At 44.2% G+C, this 20,684-nt stretch overlaps 1 protein-coding gene and 1 non-coding gene across 8 annotated transcripts in view; both read left to right on the top strand.

The window, feature by feature from the left end:
- ACTR3B (actin related protein 3B) overlaps positions 1 to 20,684 on the top strand; it is an 88,884-nt gene that overhangs the window by 34,362 nt on the left and 33,838 nt on the right. For 4 of the 7 annotated variants that reach the window (XM_032394275.1, XM_032394269.1, XM_032394268.1 and 1 more), the window contains 5 exons: positions 9,566 to 9,661; positions 11,149 to 11,256; positions 13,924 to 14,067; positions 17,106 to 17,279; positions 18,859 to 18,951. In XM_032394275.1, coding sequence (XP_032250166.1) covers positions 9,566 to 9,661; positions 11,149 to 11,256; positions 13,924 to 14,067; positions 17,106 to 17,279; positions 18,859 to 18,951 — 615 coding nt within the window. The remainder of the gene's footprint in view (positions 1 to 9,565; positions 9,662 to 11,148; positions 11,257 to 13,923; positions 14,068 to 17,105; positions 17,280 to 18,858; positions 18,952 to 20,684) is intronic. The other 3 variants (XM_032394270.1, XM_032394271.1, XM_032394273.1) reach the window with 3 other exon arrangements.
- On the top strand, positions 2,351 to 2,457 carry LOC116625669. Its single transcript, XR_004298121.1, has one exon. It is a non-coding gene; the product is annotated as a U6 spliceosomal RNA (small nuclear RNA).

Below are 20,684 nucleotides of genomic sequence, written 5' to 3'. Positions count from 1 at the left end.
AGGCACCCCAGGGTTTAAATCTTATTATAAAATAAAACTGAGCTGAGTTATGGGCCCTGATTATGGTACTTAATTGATCTTGTTCAGATAAAATAAAACATTACAAAGATATGAGGAGAAATGTTTCTTGGTTATGGAATCTGTTCTAGTTGTTCTACTCAACATTATGTGTTTCCTTCCATGAAATGTTCTTTTTAAGTTAAAATTAATTACATGTTCACAACACTTGCTTTATAGAGAGCAATTGCATGTAACATAAGCTGCATATTAAAACGTACATAATTTAGCTTTGGATTTTTTCCACACAAGTATATTGTCAAATGGTCCCAGATCCAATTATATAATTCTTTCTAATGTTAAATATGGAGTGTTCTTCAGAATTATCTGACTTAAAATATGTTAACTATAAGACTATTATGGTAGTGGAATCTATATATTTAATGTCTATTAAAGCAAGTCCTTGAAAGTGCTCTGATCTTTCTGGCTGTGTCTTCACAGCTGGGAATTGCCAAGGATGGGTCCTCTGTTTTACAGGCCACTGTAGATTTTCTACGCTGTGTATCTACCGTGGTTTAGGTAAGGTACAGAGCCAGGAAACTGACAGTGTGTCTTTATAGCCAAAACAAATCACAGGCTCCCACCTGTCACACTTGGCTTTTTTCCTCCTTTAGCACATCACATAACTACCTGTTGGATAGGATTTTAGGAGCAGGCACCTTGCCCAGCTGCTTCCTTCTGTCTTCTCCCGCTCGCTGGGCCCGGCGTTCTCCCCTTCTTTCCACACGCAGGGGGCCACCAGGACATGGCCACACAGGAAGTTTTTCCTGATGAAAGAAATTTTTATCTGATTTAGCTGGCACATATAGGCCAGTAAGGCAAAACCACTTGCCAGGAAGGAATCAGAGGTGTTTGAATATGGAAAAGCTGAAGTCCATTGGCCAGAAAGGAGTATCTGTAATGAATGTTCAGAAAAAATCAAGTTTATTAAAGATAAGACAATATTATATTATTATACACATTGTGCTTTGAATCCTGCAAGTCCATTCATTGCAGGAGGTGCTCGAGGAAGTGGTGAGAATGGTAAATTTCTTTCAGGTTTATACCCTTAATCATCAGTTAATGGAACAGTTAAAGGGGAATAAAACAAGTATAGAGATTTATGGCCAAGTCAGAGAAGTTAATTGAAGACATTTACTGAACTGCTACATCAGATAAGAGCTTCTTGGTGTTAGAGTCTCAGAGGTCTAAATTATAGGTCCCTCGGTAGCTCACAAAATTGTTCTTTCTGACTTTGTGAGCAGACATCTGAACATACCAGGGTGAGGATGAGCTCATTACAGCTCATATCTTTCAAGAAGTTTCAGAGACTCCAGTCATATTGGTCATGTGGATTGAGCAGATAGCAAATGGGAATTGTACTCCTTTCAGTACTGAGTTGCCCAGCGTTCAAAATAGAATCATGTATTTTAAAGAATTGCAGTGCTCTTGAGTAGAAATTGAGTTATAACTTCAGAAGAGATTTGCAAATTTTTTGAATATGAATCAAGCAAGAACGAGCAAGCAGCGCATGCTGCTCAAGAAGGCCCGAGAATGAGGAGCTCCAGTGTCCAAGACCAGGGAGGATGGACATCCCAGCCCAAGGTGGGGTGGGGGGAGAGAGAGAGAGAGAGAGAATCTCCCATCCTCTGCCTTTTTGTTCTATTCTGGTCCCACGCACATTGGTGAGAACAGATCTCTTTACTCAGTCTACTGAATGCTAATCTCCTCCAGAAACAGCCTCACAACACACCCAGAAATAATGTTTAACCAGTTCTCTGGGCATCCCTTAGACAGGTCAAGTTGGCACATAAAATTAACTGTCGCACGTGGTATGTCCTGACTTGTGAGTGATGTAGACCCGCTCTGTGCAATGCTGTAGCCACCAGCCTGGGCAGAGCTGGACATCCTCGGGCTCACTAAGTCAGTTCCCACCGGCCCCATGCTTCCCCGATTCCAGTATACTGTCCTCTCCTCTCCCACTCTCCTTCCTTGAGGATTTATATTTTTAAAAAGGTTTCTTTATTGCTGTTATAGAGGCATATGGGAGTGGAGCAATATTAGGTACATGTGTTCATTTTGCTATCTTTATCCAGAAATATGGATTGATTTTTATGGTCCTGATTAATTATTCATTTCTGAATTAATACCAGATGATACTTTACCATTGTTATGAACAAAAATGTTTATGTTGCTTGCATTCTTATGATATTTTAATCATATGCTTTAGTATTTAAAAAAATAAAAACTCAATACTTACACTTTAGGTCTTGTTATACATAATGGTTTGGGAAAGTTTTATTTAAATTGATCTGTGTTCACTTTGGGAGCACACACACCAATGTGGGAATGATACAGAGAAGATTAGCATGGCTCCTGCACAAGGATGACATGCAAATTTGTGGAGTGTTCCACATTTAAAAATACATAAATAAATAAATTGGATCTCCTAAAGGAACAGCTACCGGCAGGAGGTGTAGAAGAAATGGAGGATTGAGGAAGAAATGGATTTATGATTGTGTTTCTCAGAACCTTTGTGGATATTGCCCTTAATAATGCTGAATTCGATTCAGGAACCAGGAGAACCTAATTATAATATAAACGTTCCCTTAAGTGGAAATACATAGATTTTAGTGTAAATTCTTCACAGATGGTGAGTTGTTTGGCAGTAAGTAATAAAAGTGTAAAAAACAGTCATTTAAACAAGTTAGGGGTTTTATTTTTCTTTGATAGCAGTAGTAGGGAGGCCAGTGCTGGTACGGCAGTTCTCTGGTGTCATTAGAGATCTCTGGGCTCTAGTATCTTTAGCATATGGCTCCCACAATAAGGAAGCCTCATGATCACAGGTTGGCTACTGCAGCTCCAGTCATCACATCTGCATTCCAGGAGAGAAGAAGGGGTTAAGGGCAAGGGGAGTCTACTACTCAAGTCCTAACCTTATAAGGTGCTTTCCTAGAAGCCATACTCTTATCAGCTTTTGCTTCCCTTATTGGCCTGAACTTACTCACTTGGTCATCCCTGTCCACAAGGAAGTGTGAGAAATGCGTCTCCTCTGGGATCGCTGCCACCTCCTGTGAGTGATCGGTGCTCTGTCAGTATGGCAGAGGGGAGAATGGATACTGCATATGATGTGACTGCCTATGAGGACAGTGGCAAAACAAGAACTGAGCTGTTTACAAAACCCTGGCTGGATCCTACCTGTGTGGAGAGGGCCATCCACTCCGGGGAGCCAGTGGGCCAGGGGAGGGCCCTGTCAGGGTGTGCTGCTTCTCCTCCTGCGTGGGGGTCTCTGGCTCCTGTTGTCTCCCTGTGTGGATTCATAAGACAGGAGCTTGTCTTAGGAGTTTCTGTGGCCTTTCCCCAGCAGGCCGTGACCCAGGGCTTCACCCTTCCCATCATGGAACTGTGATTATGACAGAACGTGCGGAGGCCATCTCTGGGACTTCGCGCTGTCCTGTCACAGGAACGGAATGACAACATCTGGTATCTTCACATGTGTTTTGATGATGCAGTCAGTACGGTGTCCCCGGCGCCCCCCTGCCTTTCTCATGCAGTTTCCATCACTCCTGCTTAATGGCCCTGCACTCATCTTCCAGTGGATGCTTCCTGTCTGTTCAGTTCTGCTCCTTATAGATGTTTACTATGTTTACAATTTCTTGATTTTGTTAGAAACAATACGGTCTTTGCACATACAGTTTCTTTCTACATTTAGAGCATTTTTTCTATAAAAAGAACTACCAGTGTTCTGGGGTCCAGAAGTATTAATACCGTATGAGTCTTTAGCTTACCGCCTCAGGCTCTGTATGCAATGTTCAGAGGCCACTCTGTACTCCTGTCAGCGATGGTTGATACCATTTCTGATTATTTGATGGAGTGAAAGTTCACCTTGTTTTTAATTTGCATTTTTTGAGAACTTTGTAAACATTTTTCACATCTGTACTAGTTGTATTACGTCCTGTGAATTGCCGGTTCATGTCCTCTGCTCTCGTGCATTTCAGTGTTTTATTGCTTTTCTTACTGCTATGATTTCTATGAACTTTTTTCTTAGAAATTTTTTTGTGATAAAATGTACACACTATAAAATTTACCATCTTAACTATTTTTAAGTGAACAATTAAGGGGCATGAAGTAGATTCACACTGTTGTGCACCCATCAGCACCCTCATGTCCAGAACTCTTCATCTTCCCAAACTGAAACTGTCCCCATGAAACACGCATCCTCGTCCCCTCCCCCAGCCCCTGGCACCCACCCCTCTACTTTCTGGGTCTGTGAATCTGACCACTCCAGGGACCTCCTGAATGGGCATCACACAGGATTTGTCCTTCTGTGACTGACATATTTCTTCGCATGATGCTCAGGTTCATCCATGTCGTAGCAGGTGTCAGGATGTCCTTTTTAGGGCTGAAAAGATCCCGGTGTATGCATGTCCTGTGTTTTGTTTATTCTGTGAGCTCTTGCAGATAATGGGAAGCTTTTGTCAGCACCAGATTATGTTTTTCTCAGTTGATTTTTTTCCTTGCTTTTGTAGGCTATGTTTTTTGAACATCTATAACTTTAAATTTTTATGTAGTAAATCTATTTTCCTTTGATGTCTATACTCAATCTTCATCCATTTGGGGTTATTTGGTACATAATTTGACACAGATTTTAAACCCAGGAGAGATCCGGGGAGCCAGGGTTAATCTACTCCCTGCTGGTGCTATCTTCCTGGAGGCTCACCTTTTGCTCCAGACCATGTAGGAAGCTCCTACCTGGTAGGCAGGAAGCACTCCTTGACTTATGTGACCTATGCTCATGCTCTTCCGACATTTTAAACCTTTCTCTCCCCCTTCTATGCAGTTTAAATGCCCCCCTTATTTTTTTTTAAATAAACTTAACTTATTATTAAGGTGCTTAGATTCCTGTTAAAGGTGAAAAAAAAGTGTAGATCTCTTTAGTTAATGTATGTTATTTCTGCTGGTCTGAATAACATTTATTGATAGTTACAGCTGAATTTCTTGAATACATGCTATGTGCCCAGGCTCCCTGCCTTCCAAGTGTTTACATGTATTAACTCATTTATTTCATTCTACCAACAACCTTGAGGTGTAGGTAGTTAGTTATTAGCCCCAATTTTTAGACTGATAGGAGGTTCCTTAAGAGAGGGACATTGTAGCCAATACTGTTGGACATCTGCAGCCATTGATCATGTGCTTTAAATGAAATAAACACTAACATTTATAGTGTTAGGTGTGTGCTGCACACTTTACAGGTATTAACAAATTTACTCTCCGCCGTTCAGGGTAATAAGCACGTTAACATAAGTAATATATTGTTGAGTGACTTTTAGATCCCTTATTTACAACCTGCTTTTGCATATGACTTCATTATTTCTCTCCTGTGTTTTAAGATTGCTTTCTCTCTCCCATCCAGGGAATATATTGCTTCTAATTACAGTGATTAAAACTTTCTTGTGGCACCGTGTTTGAGCTTGGTACCACTTGCTGTGCAGGCGTCTGAACCAAAGCATGCAGCTGGTGGGTCTCTAGGTTTGTTCATTTGATGAGGTAATACAAAAGCACAGCATTCAAAAGGTGCGGAAGGATTTCCAGTGCAAAGTATGTTTCCTTCTCCCCTCTGTTCTGGTTCCCAGACCCTCCTCCAAGAGGAAACCACCTTTATCAGTTCTTAACCAGCTAATTGTTTCTCTTTCCAGAGGTAATTGTGTACAGGCATATGGATTATACATGAACTCTTGTTTTATACACATGGTAACAAAGTATATACCTTGTACACCTTGTTTCTTTTTTATTCAAGAAAATAAAAATGTTGTGACAAACATGTAATGTGAAATTTACCCCCCCGACCGTTTGTAAATGCGTAGTTCAGTCCTGTTCTCTGTTCACATTGCTGTGAAGCGGAACTCTAGTCCATGTCCGCTTTTGCCGAGCAGCCTCCATGCCTGGCGGGCAGCTCCCCGTTTCCCTCCCCACACTGTTTTCTAAAAAGTTTTTGTTAAAAATCACTGACACCAAAGAACAGTTGAGCATGTGTACGACTTGGAGACGCCTTTCTCTCATGTAGCAGCTTCTCATAGATTGTTTCCTGGGGGCACAGAGAGAGCTCGTTCTTCCCAATTGCTGTGGAGTGTTCTACTCTCTGGACACCGCATCATTTACCTAATCGCTCCCTTCAAGATGGCATTTAGGTTTCTCATCTTCTCATACGACCAGGGCTGACGTTCGCCCTCTCTGGAGCATCTTGCTTTAGATGGCTGTCTTGCCTACAGAATGTAACTTGATTTTCTTTCATGGTCTTAGCTGAGAGACATTTTTTCTTTTTAGTAGGTGAGTTTCTCACTTGTGTTTGCTAAAGATTTTAGTAAAAATAACTCACTTTCATTGAGCCCATTCCATGTGCCAGCTGCTGCTGTACACAGTTTACTTAGACTCCATCAGTCTTTCCAGCTCTGTGAGGTAGGTACTAATTCCGGACAGAGAGAGAAAATCACTTTCCTTTTTTTTTTTTAATATTTATTTATTTATATTAGAGAGTGTGCACACAAGCAGGGGGAGGGGCAGAAGGAGAGGGAGAGAATCTCAAGCAGGCTGCGACTTCCTGCTGAGCGCAGAGCCTGATGCAGGGCTCGATCTCACCACCCTGAGATCATGACCTGAGCAGAAATCCAGAGTTGGCCGCGTAAATGACTGAGCCACCCAGGCGCCCCAGAAAATCACTTTCCAAGCACAGTAAAATTGAAGGCTAGGATTTAACCCAACTACTGGGACTTCAGAACCCTCATGTGAACTCCGCTGGTCTGGCCTGCAGCTACGTGACAGACATGCTTGCTCTTTGATGAGCTATTTTACACTCTGTTATGCTTTCTCTGTTTAATGTGTTTTATTTATGTGTTTATTTTTTAAGACTCCGGCTTGGTGGGGCGCCCGGGTGGCTCAGTCAGTAAAGTGTCTGCCTTTGGCTCAGGTCATGATCCCAGAGTCCCGGGATCGAGTCCCGCATCGGGCTCCCTGCTCGGTGGGGAGTCTGCTTCTCCCTCTCCCTACCAGCTCGTGCTCTCTCTTACTATCTCTGTCACTGTCTCTGTCTCTGTCTCTCTCAACTAAATAAATAAAATGTTAAAAAAAAAAAACAAACCTCTGGCTTGGTTTTCTCTTTGCTTTGTAGTGAGTGTGTATTCTTTCTAATAATTTGGTATTTTTTTAAAACATTTTTTTTTAATATTTTATTTATTTATTTGACAGAGAGACAGCGAGAGGGAACACAAGCAGGGGGAGTGGGAGAGGGAGAAGCAGGCTTCTCGCTGAGCAGGAGCCCGATGCGGGGCTCAATTCCAGGACCCTGGGATCATGACCTGAGCCGAAGGCAGACGCTTAACGACTGAGCCACCCAGGCGCCCCTAAAACATTTTTTAGTGTAACTATGATTGTATATATTTACGTGGTATTTGTTTAAGGGTGATTAACTATTTCCTACTGTGATTAGTGAGCAAGTTGGTACATTTCCACATTTTCTTACCTCCTCTTCCTTCCTTCTACCTCCTGCTTTTGATTGGTTGTTACTGAACTTGTTCTCATATCAACATTTATAACATGATGTGTACTAATGTGATCAGTCTAGAACAATGTGTTTGCTTCCATGATAAGATGATATCACTGTTTTTATATTCTCTCCTTTTCTTTTATACCTCTCAGCTTGATATTATTTCTGCTGTTTTAATTTGTAACATTTGCATTCTGTTGTATAAACCCCAGAAAAGACCAGTCTTTAGTTCTACATCCTACATGGATTAATTGCTCACTGTAAGTCTTTGGCTGTACTTTGTGCATTCTTCTTGTTTGGCTGAACTTTATCTTCTGGTAGAGTTAATTCACTTCTTCAAGTTCTTTTATGTTTAAAGATAATTTTGTTTTTGTAACATGCTTGATTGGCAGTGTGACCATATGTAGAGTTCTTGGGTCACACCTTCCTGCTCAGAAGGCTATATATATGGCCCCATGTGTCCCAGTGTTAAGTGAAGCTCTGCCCCTTCCCCGGGGCCAGCTGTGCTTTTCCCACTTGAAAGGTTTCAAAGTGTGTGCAAACTGCTGAAACAAAGTACCACAGGCTGGGTGTCTTCAACAACAGGCATTTGTGTTCTCACAGTTCCGGAGGCTGTAGGTGCAAGATCCCCGTGCTGTCAGGGTTGTTTGTGGTGAGGGCTCTCTTCCTGGCTGGCAGGTGGCCACCTTCTCGCTGTGTGCGCACGTGGCCTTTCCTCTGCGTTGACGTGTAGGGACGGAGAGAGCTCTCGGGTGTCTCTTCCTTTTCTCATGAAGGCATTCATGATAGCGAATTAGGGCCCTACTCTTACGGCCTTGTTTAACCGTGATCACCTCCGTAGAGGCCCCATCTCCAAATACAGTCACTTTGGGGGTTGGGCTTCAACATACGAATTTTGGGGACACAGTTCGGTCTATAATGAAGGGTCATGTGCACTTTTTTGTTGTTGTTGTTTTTTGCCAAAAGGCCCAGAGAATTTTTATTTATTCTTTTTTTTTCTTTTTGCAGCGTTAAATGTGATGTATGTCCGTATTTATTGACATGGAAAAATGTTCACAACATACTGCTGAATGACAAAAAGCAGGTTTATTTATTCTTTTTATCTTTCTATAATCCTCCTATTTGATAATGATGATTTTAAAATGGATATTTGAGTTTTTCAAGCTGTTCTTGGTCTTGATTTGTATCTGCTTTGTTTTTATATCTTCCTGGGCATGCGTGTTTTGCCTGCTGTTTGTTTTTCCTGTTTTCTCTCTCTCCCCTCTTGTTTTCTTTTAGTATTTCCATATGGTGTCTGGCTGGTTTCTGTGCGTACTTTCCTCACCTCCGAACTCTGGGGGAGTTCTTCCTGGACTGTGTGCTGAGCTCAGGCTGGGCTGGGGGCTGGGCGGAGTCTGGGTGAAGCTGCCTCTCACCTGCACTTTCCTGCCTTGTAGCTGACGACGAGGGTGTTTCCTCTGACCTTGCCTCATGCGCTCTGAGGGCAGGTGGGGCTTGGGAGGCGTCTCCAGCTCTTCTGCTCAAACTGACATTCTGGTTCCAAGCCAGGGCTGACTCATGCTTTTGCTCTTCTGTGGAGAGCTCTATTCTTTGCCTGGGATCCAGAGTCACTGATGTTCCCTCTTGGTGTTTGTCTTCACGTGTCTTGGTTGAGTTTTTACTGCACTTGGCAGTTTGCTGCAGGTCTTTTCAGTTTCAGGGTATTTTAGATATTATGTTCTTGAAGAAAGAATTTCCTTTTCTGTAACTTGTTCTTGTTTTGGGGTGGTTAATAAGAGCAGAAATGTTTTGAGAGGTCTTTGCCATCTTAAAGCTTTTAAGACCCACACCAGATTTCTTTAATTAATCACTGTAAATATACTCTATCTGTAAAATTAGGGAACGGTACAGCATCCTAATTAACATGCTTTTAGGTTAATTTTTTCCTGGCTCTGATTTAATTACAGGAAATTTGGGTGAAGGCTAAATATAGTGAATGTTTTCTTACAGACAGAGCCTCCACTGAATACGCCAGAAAATAGAGAATATCTTGCAGAAATTATGTTTGAATCATTTAATGTACCAGGACTCTACATTGCGGTTCAGGTAAAAACAAAGTTATTTTTACAATTCCCAACAGACCTTAGCTGTCCAGCGGTGGGAGAAACGGTGATTCCAGAGGCTCTCCATGGGATGATGGTGTGCTGTGTTCTTCCCTTTCCCACTTCCTCAGCTCACACCCCAACCCCACTCAGGTTTGAGCTCAAACACTGTAGAGAACGTGTTCTGTGGTTTAGTTTTTACATTTATGCTGTTGATATAGGATTTATCTGGCTGTTTTTACATGCATTAAAATCCAACGTATTTCTCTTTGGGTGACAAGATCGGGAAGTAGGTGTGGTTCTTTTTTTGACTTCTTTCACTCCTGATCATAATAGAGGAAAGATACTATAGAGTCTGTTAAAAAATAAAAAAATACTTTTAGAGGGTCCCCCCTATGGATTTTGGGCTCCTGTGGTTCCATGAACTTACAGAACTTCCTTTGAAGCTACTTGTTCATAGTGTGGGGATTTTTGTTGGTTTTGCTGGTTATTTGTCTGCCGTCCTATATAAAAGAATTGGCTGAAATTTTGGGAATAATGAGATAGGTGTTTCCCAAAATATTTTCTGCATCAAACTAGTCCCTTTTAAGGAAAAGGAGGAGGAGTTGCATAGGAAAATCATTTGGGAGATCCTGCGCGCTGTAGCCTGCACGTGGTGATTCACAGTGAGTAGCAGAGTAAAGGCCCTGAGAACGCCTGCATTGAAGAAATCTGTTCATTCCAGCACTTCCGAATTTATTTAACCAGAAGTCTCCTCTTCCCCAGGTTATTTACATCCCATGGAGTAGGGAAGTACTTTAGAAAACACTGAACCACAGCCAGTGTGTCAAGGTTGCTTGGAGAAGTTTTTATATGAGAACAGATTCTCAGGCTTCATCTCAGACCAAGGCTTTCCAACCTCAGTGCTTCGGAATGTGTAGTTCTGCGTGGTAGGGGCTGACCTGTGTGTTGCAGGATGTTTAGCTTTCTGGCCTCTACCCACTAGAAGAAGCACTACCACCAGCCTCCCCTTCTCCAAGTGCGACAATCCAAAATGGTTCGAGACGTTGCAAAGATCCCCTGGCTGAGCACCACTGCCCTGGTCCTACCAGATTAGAGTTTGTGGGCGTGAGGCCTACTAATCTGTTTTTTAAAAAACTCCACAAGTGATCTTACCGCAGCCCATCTGTGGACCCACACTGGGAATTAGTGGCTTAGAAATTAAAATCCTCTTACTCCATAGTGAAGTTTCTTTCCCATGGGCTTTCCTTTGTAAACGTTTGATTTACTTTATCGAAAACTTGACCCATCCAGTTTAAGTATACTAAATTTGTGTGTTGTGCAATTTGGAATTTGAATTTTGGAGCGGCGGGGGGAGGATGGAGGATAGGGAAGGTTGAGAGTTACTTGGAGTAACTAAGGAAGAGCTTGTCAGTGAGCCTGAGAACAAGCAGGCAGAAGACTTGAGAAACATTTCCCTGTGTGCTAACGGTTTCTGCGTCCTTTATCCAGGCAGTGCTGGCCTTAGCTGCATCCTGGACATCTCGGCAAGTTGGGGAACGCACGTTAACAGGGATCGTCATTGACAGCGGGGATGGGGTCACTCACGCTATCCCAGTGGTAAGCAGGATAGTCAATGCTTCACTCTCTGTAGGCCTCACCTAATTTTGAGGTAAGGGTAGAAATGAAAGAAAAAAACCCCTTGTGTAATTAAAATACCACTTTAAAAGTCATGGCTGTACTTAGAAAAGGTAACAGGAGGTTTGAAAACCAGGTATAGGAGAAAGGACAGATGCCCCTTCACCGTGGCATTGGCGGTTCTCAGTTTGCAGTGGCAGATGTCTGCAGTCAGGACGTGTGCCGTGGTTTGGACTTCGTGGCCTCTGCCACTCCTCTCGCTGTAGAATCACCCGTGGGATTTTCCTGGCTTACGTGCCGAGCTGCATCTTGGAGACCAGATTGTCGGCGTGGGGCACGACCACTTGTTCCGTGACAGGATGTGTATGGCTTTGACCACCTCATGCTTTAGAGGAATTACTTCTTGTTTTTTTAAAATGTATTCAAGAACGAAGAAGGAGAGATTATACATTTTGACTCACAGAATGCAATGTCACTTTTTCGTTTTAATTTTCAAAACATTAGAGAAGTGACTCCTCATTCAGGCTTCAAGAGACATCTGTAGTCAGGAAGAAGAAATGCCGGATTTGTCCCATGCTCCATCCTGGGGCCCCTGCTGGAGAGGGGTCGGGAGAGACAGGGCAGGCGCCGGTGACACCTGAAGATCCTGGGCTGGGAGTACCAGGCCTGTCCCAGTACACTTGCTCCTCTTCTGGGTCATTGTGAAGTGTTAGTGCCACTCGATCTGTAACGCTGACTGGGAAATTCTGGCATCGGGCTTCTCTCTGAGATCATGCCCTCAAACCTCAGTGCAGACGGAGCCCCGGGGGTGGGGGTGCTGGAGGGCCTGCTGCTTGGCCCGTCCCATGTCTCAAATGAGGAGAAGTAAAGAAAACAGATTTCACATAGTGTTCAGGTCCACTGAGGAAGTGTTTTTAAAAATTTTTATTTGTGTCTTTTTATCAGTTTTTTTCTGATTGTAAAAATTACATTTGTTGTACAAAATTTGTGTAAAACAGAGAAATGTGGAGAAGAAAGTAACATGACCCATAAATCTGCCCAGAGAACCGCATTATGCTTTGGTTTGGAGAACCTTCCCAGTTCTTTTTCTTAGGTGCACAAGGATGCACACTTTAAGCAAAATTGGAATATTCTGTGTCTGGTTGTGTATTCTAATTGTATAATACGATCCTGAAGTTATGTTTTGCATATTGACTTATCCCTATTATTTTTTCTTATGGTTAAATATTCTGTGAATATTTAATAATTGCATATAGCCCATCATGTAGGTATGGGATAATTTACTCGTTTATTTTCCTGTTGTATGACATGTAGGGTTTTTTTTTTTAATGTTTTTAATGTTGTGATGAAGCCAATACCTAATGCTGGTTGACTTCGTTTTAGAAAATGCTACATGTAATGCATAGAATGTAATAATTGTGAATAGTTTGTGTTAGCTAGTATTCTTGTGAGTTTAAGTTAATCTTTATTACTTTAATAATTTGTACATATCTTTTATTTCCATCTTAAATATTTCACAAATAGCTTGGACACTGTGGAGAGGCCAAATCTTTTCTTACTTCTAGAGTTCACGTACATCGGAAAACACACGAGGGGAATTCGGGCACCTGTCCTTGCAGCTTAACTGCTGACTGGGTCTGGTGCTGGTAATCCTTAGTTCCGACCTGCCCGTAAGGTGAGGTTGGCAGTCACTTCCGTCCCCTGTCTCCCATGGGCACGTGGCACAGAAGCTGGTGCTGGAATGTGGAGCCTGGAGTGTCTCCTCTTTTCGGTTGGAACTGTGGTAGGAAGCCGTCCACTATGGCCACCAGCCCCCAGAGAGCAAGCGGGCTGTGGGCCCAGGCCCTGGCTTCTGGAACAACTTGTGCCCCCAGAATGGCTGGTGAGGGGCTGGGGCCGGCCTGCGAACTCTGCACTGCAGTCCTCTCCTGGTCCCCGCAGTCCAGCCAGAGGGTCCCAACTCCTGACCAGCAGTGGTCTCAAACTGCACAGGGTTTAGGGTAACTTATCAGAATTATTCCTAACAAGTGCAGCTCTTGGTACAGTAAATGGGACCATTTATCAAGTATCGAGTACATCCCCCACACAGTGCTATGTGCTTGACTTACTGTGTTTAAGTCTCTGTTGTAAACCACATGTGGGGTATTGTTTGCCCCATGGTGTGGATGAAGGTTTTGGGGCTGAAACGCGTTGACAGGCTTGTCCGTGGTCACTCAGCGGACAGTCGTGGAACCAGGATTTGAACCCAGGTTGTCTGAGTCTAAGCCCTGTGTACTTAACCAGATTGTTGACTCTTAAATATAAGTAGGTTTATAGTTGGTTTAACAGTTTATAGGTAAAGTTTTTTCCTTGTTGTTAAAGGAACATAAAACAGTTTGCTGTTCTGACAGACGGCATGACTTTTTGGAAATGCACTGGTTTTTCTCTTCACTTTTCTGATGTAATCATTTTGGTTGCTTACAGAGAGTCTCAGCTTATATTAAGGGAATTGTGCATGCAGTCATTTTAAAAGACCTCCAGTCCTGAGCTTTGCCCGGCGTGGGGATTCAGTAAATGCTGTGCTACGAGGGGGTAGGAAGCAGAGAGTCTGGGGAGCTCTGCCCGCTAGAGTTACTCATTCCCGTCGTTCTGCCTCCTCTTCTTCCCTAGGCAGAAGGTTATGTCATTGGAAGCTGCATCAAACACATCCCGATTGCAGGTAGAGATATTACGTATTTCATTCAGCAGCTGCTAAGGGAGAGGGAGGTGGGAATCCCTCCTGAGCAATCACTGGAGACCGCAAAAGCCATTAAGGTAAAAACAGATGGGAAATGGGCCGGTTTGGGGGTGAGAGAGAAATGGTGTTTGGACACTTCCCCTTCTGCCATCACCCCTGCTCCCACCCTCCTTCCTCTCCCCTCCCGAAAATGTGGGTCTTACTCTGTTTGCCACTTGAGTCAAGGGGCTGAAAGCCTCAAAGCTTAGCCTTTTCCTCTGAGCGTGTGAATGCTGTGGAGGTTCTGGCTGTAAATGGGAACAGCTTGATAACTGGTATTGAGCACAGGGTGCATGGAGTACAGCATCATTTAATTGGAGCCTAATTAGATGGAACCTTCAGTTAACGGAATGTGCCTTCCATATCTCCCTCTGTGCTTCATGTCTGGAATAAGGAGCAAACCCCAGCAACAGCGGTGTTGGGAATTCGGCCGAGTCAGCCGGTACTTAGACTGATGGCTGGTACTCGGGTGAGGTTCTGTGTCCTGAGAATGACAGTTGAGAATAGTGCCATTCTAGAATCTCAGGTCATTAAACAAAATCCATCTGCATTTTCTAGACTCTGGTACCACGCTGGAGAAGTCACAGGACGTTTTGCAATTTAAATCAGTAAGATTAGAAGAAAAATGGCTCATTGGTCCTTATTTAAAGTGTCCACGTGACCTGATCCATCAGTTTAGTCTTTGTATTACTCTGTATGTGGCAGCTGACAAACCCTTTCTGAAGAAACTTCTCTTTTTAGGTTTCAAAATCAAGACAAATTTTTTTTAACCAAAATGCAAGAGACTTTTAGTAATACAAGGATAACTCTCATGGATGAAGAGGGAAGGGTTTTGTTTGTCTTTGGAGAGGAATGTAATTTTGAAGTGACCATGAGCATCTCCTGTTTCATTGAACACATGCTTGTTAAGGGGAGCGAGCCTAAACCCCCACCTCCCATCTAAGCACCCAGGAGCAGGCTGGTCGAAGAAAAGTCATCAGTGAGGACCCCATGTTTTGCATGCTGCTCTTGGTAAAAACTGGTATTTTTCAGACAGGGTGCGCTGGTATAGGCCAGGGCTCCTGCTGTAGGATGGCTAGCTGCCCCAGCGTCCCTGGGACTGGAGTGTCAGGGGTTGGGTACCCGCAGGGCTAGAACAGTTTGCCCTGGGCAAACCTGGGGGCAGAGTTTACAGCAGTATTATAAGACTTTCTTTTTAGACTAAAATATTTCCCAAGATTTTCCCTTTTTCCTTGCCTTTCGTCAACGAAAGAAATTTGGATATTTGACCCATGTTCTCTTGTCACCCCAAATCTGTCACTAATGTAAATCAGGATTGAACTTCTTGTCCCTGACACTCAGGGGTCCTCCACCTGGTGAGTGTGAAAGTTCCATTTTTAGTAAAGATTTCTGAGTATGATGACTTGTGCAGTCCTGGTCCTTGTAGCAGTGTTTACTCTGCTCACAGGCTGTCCAGGGTCCAATTGTGGCCCTGAAATTGGAGCTTGCCATTCAGGTTGTGACCACGTCTTGCTCAGCGGTGAAGGCCGGGCGTCCTCCTGTGCCCTCCGGGTGAGCTGTGCCGGCCCTGTTGTGTGGCCGAGTCTGCTGTTCGTTGTCTCCTCTCCGCTTTCTGTAAAAGAAAAGATTCTGGCAAGAGTGGTTGGGAGGTACCCCGGTGTCATGTTACTCCCGTGGCCGTCCCCCATGGTCACGAGTAGGCACACAGCATCCTTGCAGCAGGTCCCAGAATTTAAGACTCACACGGCCACGCTCCAGCCAACTCGGTTGAGGCTCTTTATGGATCCGTGAAGCCAGTTGAGATGCCGCAGGAAACGGACCAGGCCTCTGACAGCCTAACGTCTTTGTCTCCAGCCTGGTGGCTTTAGAGTCATATTGCCTGACTCACCCTCTCTCTAGCATCAGGGAGCACAGGGATGGTAACAACCCTGGCTTGTCAAGTCTCAGAATTGTGCGAGAGTCTGTTAAGGATGGTATTAGAATACATTTCGGGAATTCTAAAAAACTTTGAACTTAATATCAGGAAAACACCTGCAGAGGTCCTCCCCAAATGGGTAATGAGCGCGAGCTGCGCGCCCGACGCGGTGCCGCTGGTGAGCAGAGCCCGCTTGGCCCACAGAACGCTTTCTTTCAGAAGCTGGTACCCCAGTGCCACCTGCTGGTTTGCTGAGGTCAGCTCTGGGGACAGAGATTCCCAGTCACACGTTACCAGATGCTGAGGGGGCGCTGGGCGCGTCTCAGGTTGGCTGCTGGTGCCGGGTGCCGAGCGTCAGCGGGCTCTCGGGCAGCAGCAGCGTGTAGGACCCCGGTCCTCCCGTCTACCTCTGCCTGCTCTGTTTCCTCGGGGGCATCCACCGCCTTGTAACATACTGTGTCACTCACTTATTTACCACGGCCGTCATTTACTGTCCAGCTCTCAGCCAGAGCGTGTGTTCCAGCGGCAGGGCTCTGTGTGTGTTTTGTTCCTTTGTAGCTCCCACGTGCCCAGGCCCTCAGTAAATACTTGTCACGGAGCCCGGGACCGTGCGTGTCAGACTGCGCGGCAGGCTCACAACCGAATTCCTGGTTGTGGTAGGCGTGAGGATTAGTCTGCCATCAGGACCTCAGAGGAGTAAAGGAAAGATGACACAGGACACTTAAAGATTGTTCTTTCTTTATTTGAGAGAGCGAGCGAGAGAGATCACAGAGGGAGAGGGAGAAGCAGACTCCCCGCTGAGCAGGGAGCCTGACGGGACCATGACCTGAGCTGAAGGCAGATGTCAACCGGATGGGCCCCCCAGGCACCCCGAGATAGGACACTTAGTAGACATGTTTAGACATTGTTTCAGATCATATGGCAACAAAACGTGCTAAAGTAAGGCTGAGATTTATAGCTGAGCTACTGAGAAAGCCGACTTACATGTCCAGAATCGAAGCATGGTCCCGCCGGCTGTGAAGGAGGACAGATAGGAGGCCTGACGGCACGTCCACACAGTCGTGCTGTGTTTAGCGCGTGGGTCACTGGGTGTTTGGTAGCGGGAGGAGACTCTGCCTAGTTAATGCCTGTGGACGTCTCTGTTTGTGTTCGTGTCTGCAGGAGAAATACTGCTACATTTGCCCTGACATAGTCAAGGAATTTGCCAAATACGACCTGGATCCCCGGAAATGGATCAAGCAGTACACGGGTATCAATGCGATCAACCAGAAGAAGTTCATCATAGATGTCGGCTATGAAAGATTCCTGGGACCTGAAATTTTCTTTCACCCAGAGGTGAGATCAGGTTTGCCTTTGAGTGTGCAAGTCAGGCGTCCATGGAGCGCTACTGCCACCTTGTGTGCGTGGAGAGCAGCGTGAGGAGGGCCGGTGTGCCCGCGCCAGGCCCCGCGCCAGCCCCGTGCCGTCTGCCGTGTGTCCGTGTGTCCGTGTGTCCGGGCGGCTGTTTCAGTCTGCCTCTGCACAGACCCGGTTGTTAAATGGTTCATGACCGATCATGCCGTGGGTGGTTGGGAAGAGCAGTAGAAGGTAATGGAATTAAAATCAATCTCACACTGATACGAAAACTAGTCAGTCTCAGGGACCAAGTGCAAGTTGCCTCTTTTTAAAAGTGGGGTAACATAGACTCTGTCCGTCTTCCGTGACCATCCTTCCTAGTCCAGGTTTTCACCAGGACATTTGGTCCTGCGGGGCAGTTACAGCTTCTGTCGGAGGAGGACTAGCCTTTCCGTTAGTCGTGTAGCGTAAGGATTACGATGTCAGCACTTTAACTACTAGTCACAAAGAATTATTACTTTTGCAGGAGCGGTAAGCATGAGGCAGCATTTTAAGGTTTAAATAGAAGGCATTTCATTTGTATTTTGGTATATTTTCCTGCCTAATTCAGTTTATATTCACTAGGTTACAGACTGCTGCCTGTTTTTAGGTGCGTACATGACTGTTGTGTGGGAAGTGACACAGATGTCTGTGTTACTGCTACCTAATGGGATCATGCTCGCTCACGCATGCCTTAGGTGATAATGACCTAAAACAGACATGAAACGGACAGTGTCTGGTGAACAGCTAGAGAGCAACTGGGTGTTACCTTCTTTCCTTGAAACTAATGTACCTTAAAGCTTTTCTTGATTTTTAAAATCTGCTTAAAATGCAATTGATTTATACTTTAGTGTATTTAACTTAGAGAATTAAGTATAAGATTGTTCACTCAGTAGCTTGATCATCACCATGTTGGTTATGTCATTTTAAAGCCCCCATCATCAGGTCGGGGGCACCTGGGTGGCTCAGTTGGTGAAGCGTCTGACTCTTGATCTCAGCTTAGGTCTTGATCTCAGGGTCGTGAGCTGGGCGTGGAGCCTGCTTAAAAAAAATAAAGCCACCATCATCAGATAGGGTACCCCTGCGCCCATCTTCTGGCCCACTACAGTGATCTTTCATTGACTGTGGTTTTGTTTTTTTGTTTTTTTTGGTTATATCTTGGCTAATTACTTTCATGATACGAATGTTCATAAGTGTTATGTTCATTATTTGCTCATGGTGTTTCTCATTATGTATCATGAACGTGCTTTTATAGTCTCTTATCAGCATGATACACTGTGTATTCCTAACGCAGGGCTGGTCTCTTTGTTCAGTTTGCTAGTTTTCCTTCACTAAACCCAGCCATCTCCTCTCTTGAGGGGACATATGTCTTCATCACTACACACAGTCACATGGGATTCATTTGACATATTATACATTCCAATTGAAGTTTTGAAAGGTATGGTAAATTCTGTATTTGTTAAAGTTACTTTTTAAAAAGACTTTTCTTCCGTATTGAGAGAAATGTATAATGTTTCTTTTATATTTATATAAAATTTAGTTTGCCAACCCAGATTTTATGGAATCCATCTCAGATGTCGTTGATGAAGTAATACAGAACTGCCCCATCGATGTGCGCCGTCCGCTGTATAAGGTATAAGCTGCTTGGGTAAGGTGCTTTGATTTCATTTCAGCATTAAAGAATATGCAGACATTCCTATTTCACTCTTGTTCGATAGGCTTTGTTAAAGGCCAGTGTAATGGTAAAATATTTTTCTTAGACTGGGGATGACTTAAAGATTTGGAAATATGACTCAGTTAACTAGAGATATTTAATTTAAATATTCTAGGATTTTCTAGTCTCATCTGGCAAGCTATATTTTAAATTGGACAACCTTAACCATGTATATTGGTTGAAAGATAGAAGTGATACTTCCCCTCACGCTTTCCATGAAATCCACTGGTCTTGTTTTGTGCATATGTAGGTTTGGTGCCAAATGTGGTGTTGCCAGAAGTTAGAGCCTGAGATGAAACAGTCAAAGAGAGAACGGCCACATAATATTTTCTCCAAAATTCTTTGATTGCGAGGAATTTTGGACCTTGAAATGAGAAAAATCTAGCCCATGTCATTGTAGGATAGAAGGAGAAATTGCTGACAGCCACGTATTGAGAGCAGAGGGTGGAGGTCCGTTGGCCTTCATCGTAAACTGGCTTCTGCCTGAGCGCATCATGCTGTCAGCCGTGGGCCCCCCGGCTCCGGCCCACCTTACCCGGACTTGGGTGGCAGCGCATGACAGGAGAGAGAATCAGGCTCAGGGAAGAGGGCTATTAAGTCTTGTTTCATCTGTGCAGTGGAATACTATGCAGTTTTTAAGGAGAGTGAGGTAAATCGTGTAAGTTCAAATTAAAAGATGTCTACAGTGTATATTGTTTTTTTTTTTTTTTTTTTTTTTAAAGATTTTATTTATTTATTTGACAGAGAGAGACACAGCGAGAGAGGGAACACAAGCAGGGGGAGTGGGAGAGGGAGAAGCAGGCTTCCCACTGAGCAGGGAGCCCGATGCGGGGCTCGATCCCAGGACCCTGGGATCATGACCTGAGCCGAAGGCAGACGCTTAACGACTGAGCCACCCAGGCGCCCCTACAGTGTATATTGTTAAGTGAGAAAGCAAGTTACACGATTTACACATAGTATTATGTCATTTTATGTAAAAATAGAGTTTGCATGTGTATACGAGAAAAGGAGTTGAATGATTGTGCCGTGTCTTTGGGGGTGAGGAATGGATAGCTTTTACTTTCTACTAGTGTTTTAAAATTATTGGAAATTTCATAGTTAACAAATGTTATTTTTATTATTGGAAAAAATTCACTATGTAGGTAACTTTTTATGGGTGAAAAAAATTATAATTCCATTTTTATTTGTTGCATATCTTAACATCTTTCTCCTCAAGTAAAATGTGCGAGAAAGGGAAACTGAGGCCAGACTGGGGGATTGAGGCTTCGCGTTTGTACTGTTAGAGTGGCATGTGCCCTGCTCCCCCTTCTTAACTCTCACTGGAGGTTGGCTGTGTCCCCTCGTCCCCAAAGGTGAGGGGCGAGTGTGTTTAGCTCCCAGCAGTGGCTACGGATTGCTCGTGGTGGGGGGAGGGCTTTCTCATGACACTGTAGTTCACGTCCAGTGATTTCTAGGATTCTGGAAGAAGAGATGGCCTCGGAGACTGTGTGGACCGACCCAGAGGTGGGCGCAGGAGGCAAAGCTAGAGGTGCCCAGGCCAAGTGGAGCGGATCGCTCTCAGGCTTTCTTTGGTCCTGCTTAACGTCTTTTGTCGCAGGACAGGTTCCTTAACCCCAGTGACTGGAACTGGTAAGGTTGGGCGGGGAGGACAG

Source organism: Phoca vitulina, unplaced genomic scaffold, assembly GCF_004348235.1.
Source record: "Phoca vitulina isolate PV1807 unplaced genomic scaffold, GSC_HSeal_1.0 scaffold80, whole genome shotgun sequence".
Taxonomy (NCBI): domain Eukaryota; kingdom Metazoa; phylum Chordata; class Mammalia; order Carnivora; family Phocidae; genus Phoca; species Phoca vitulina.
The sequence above is the reverse complement of the archived record's forward strand: the minus strand, read 5'-3'. Positions and strand labels throughout refer to the sequence as shown.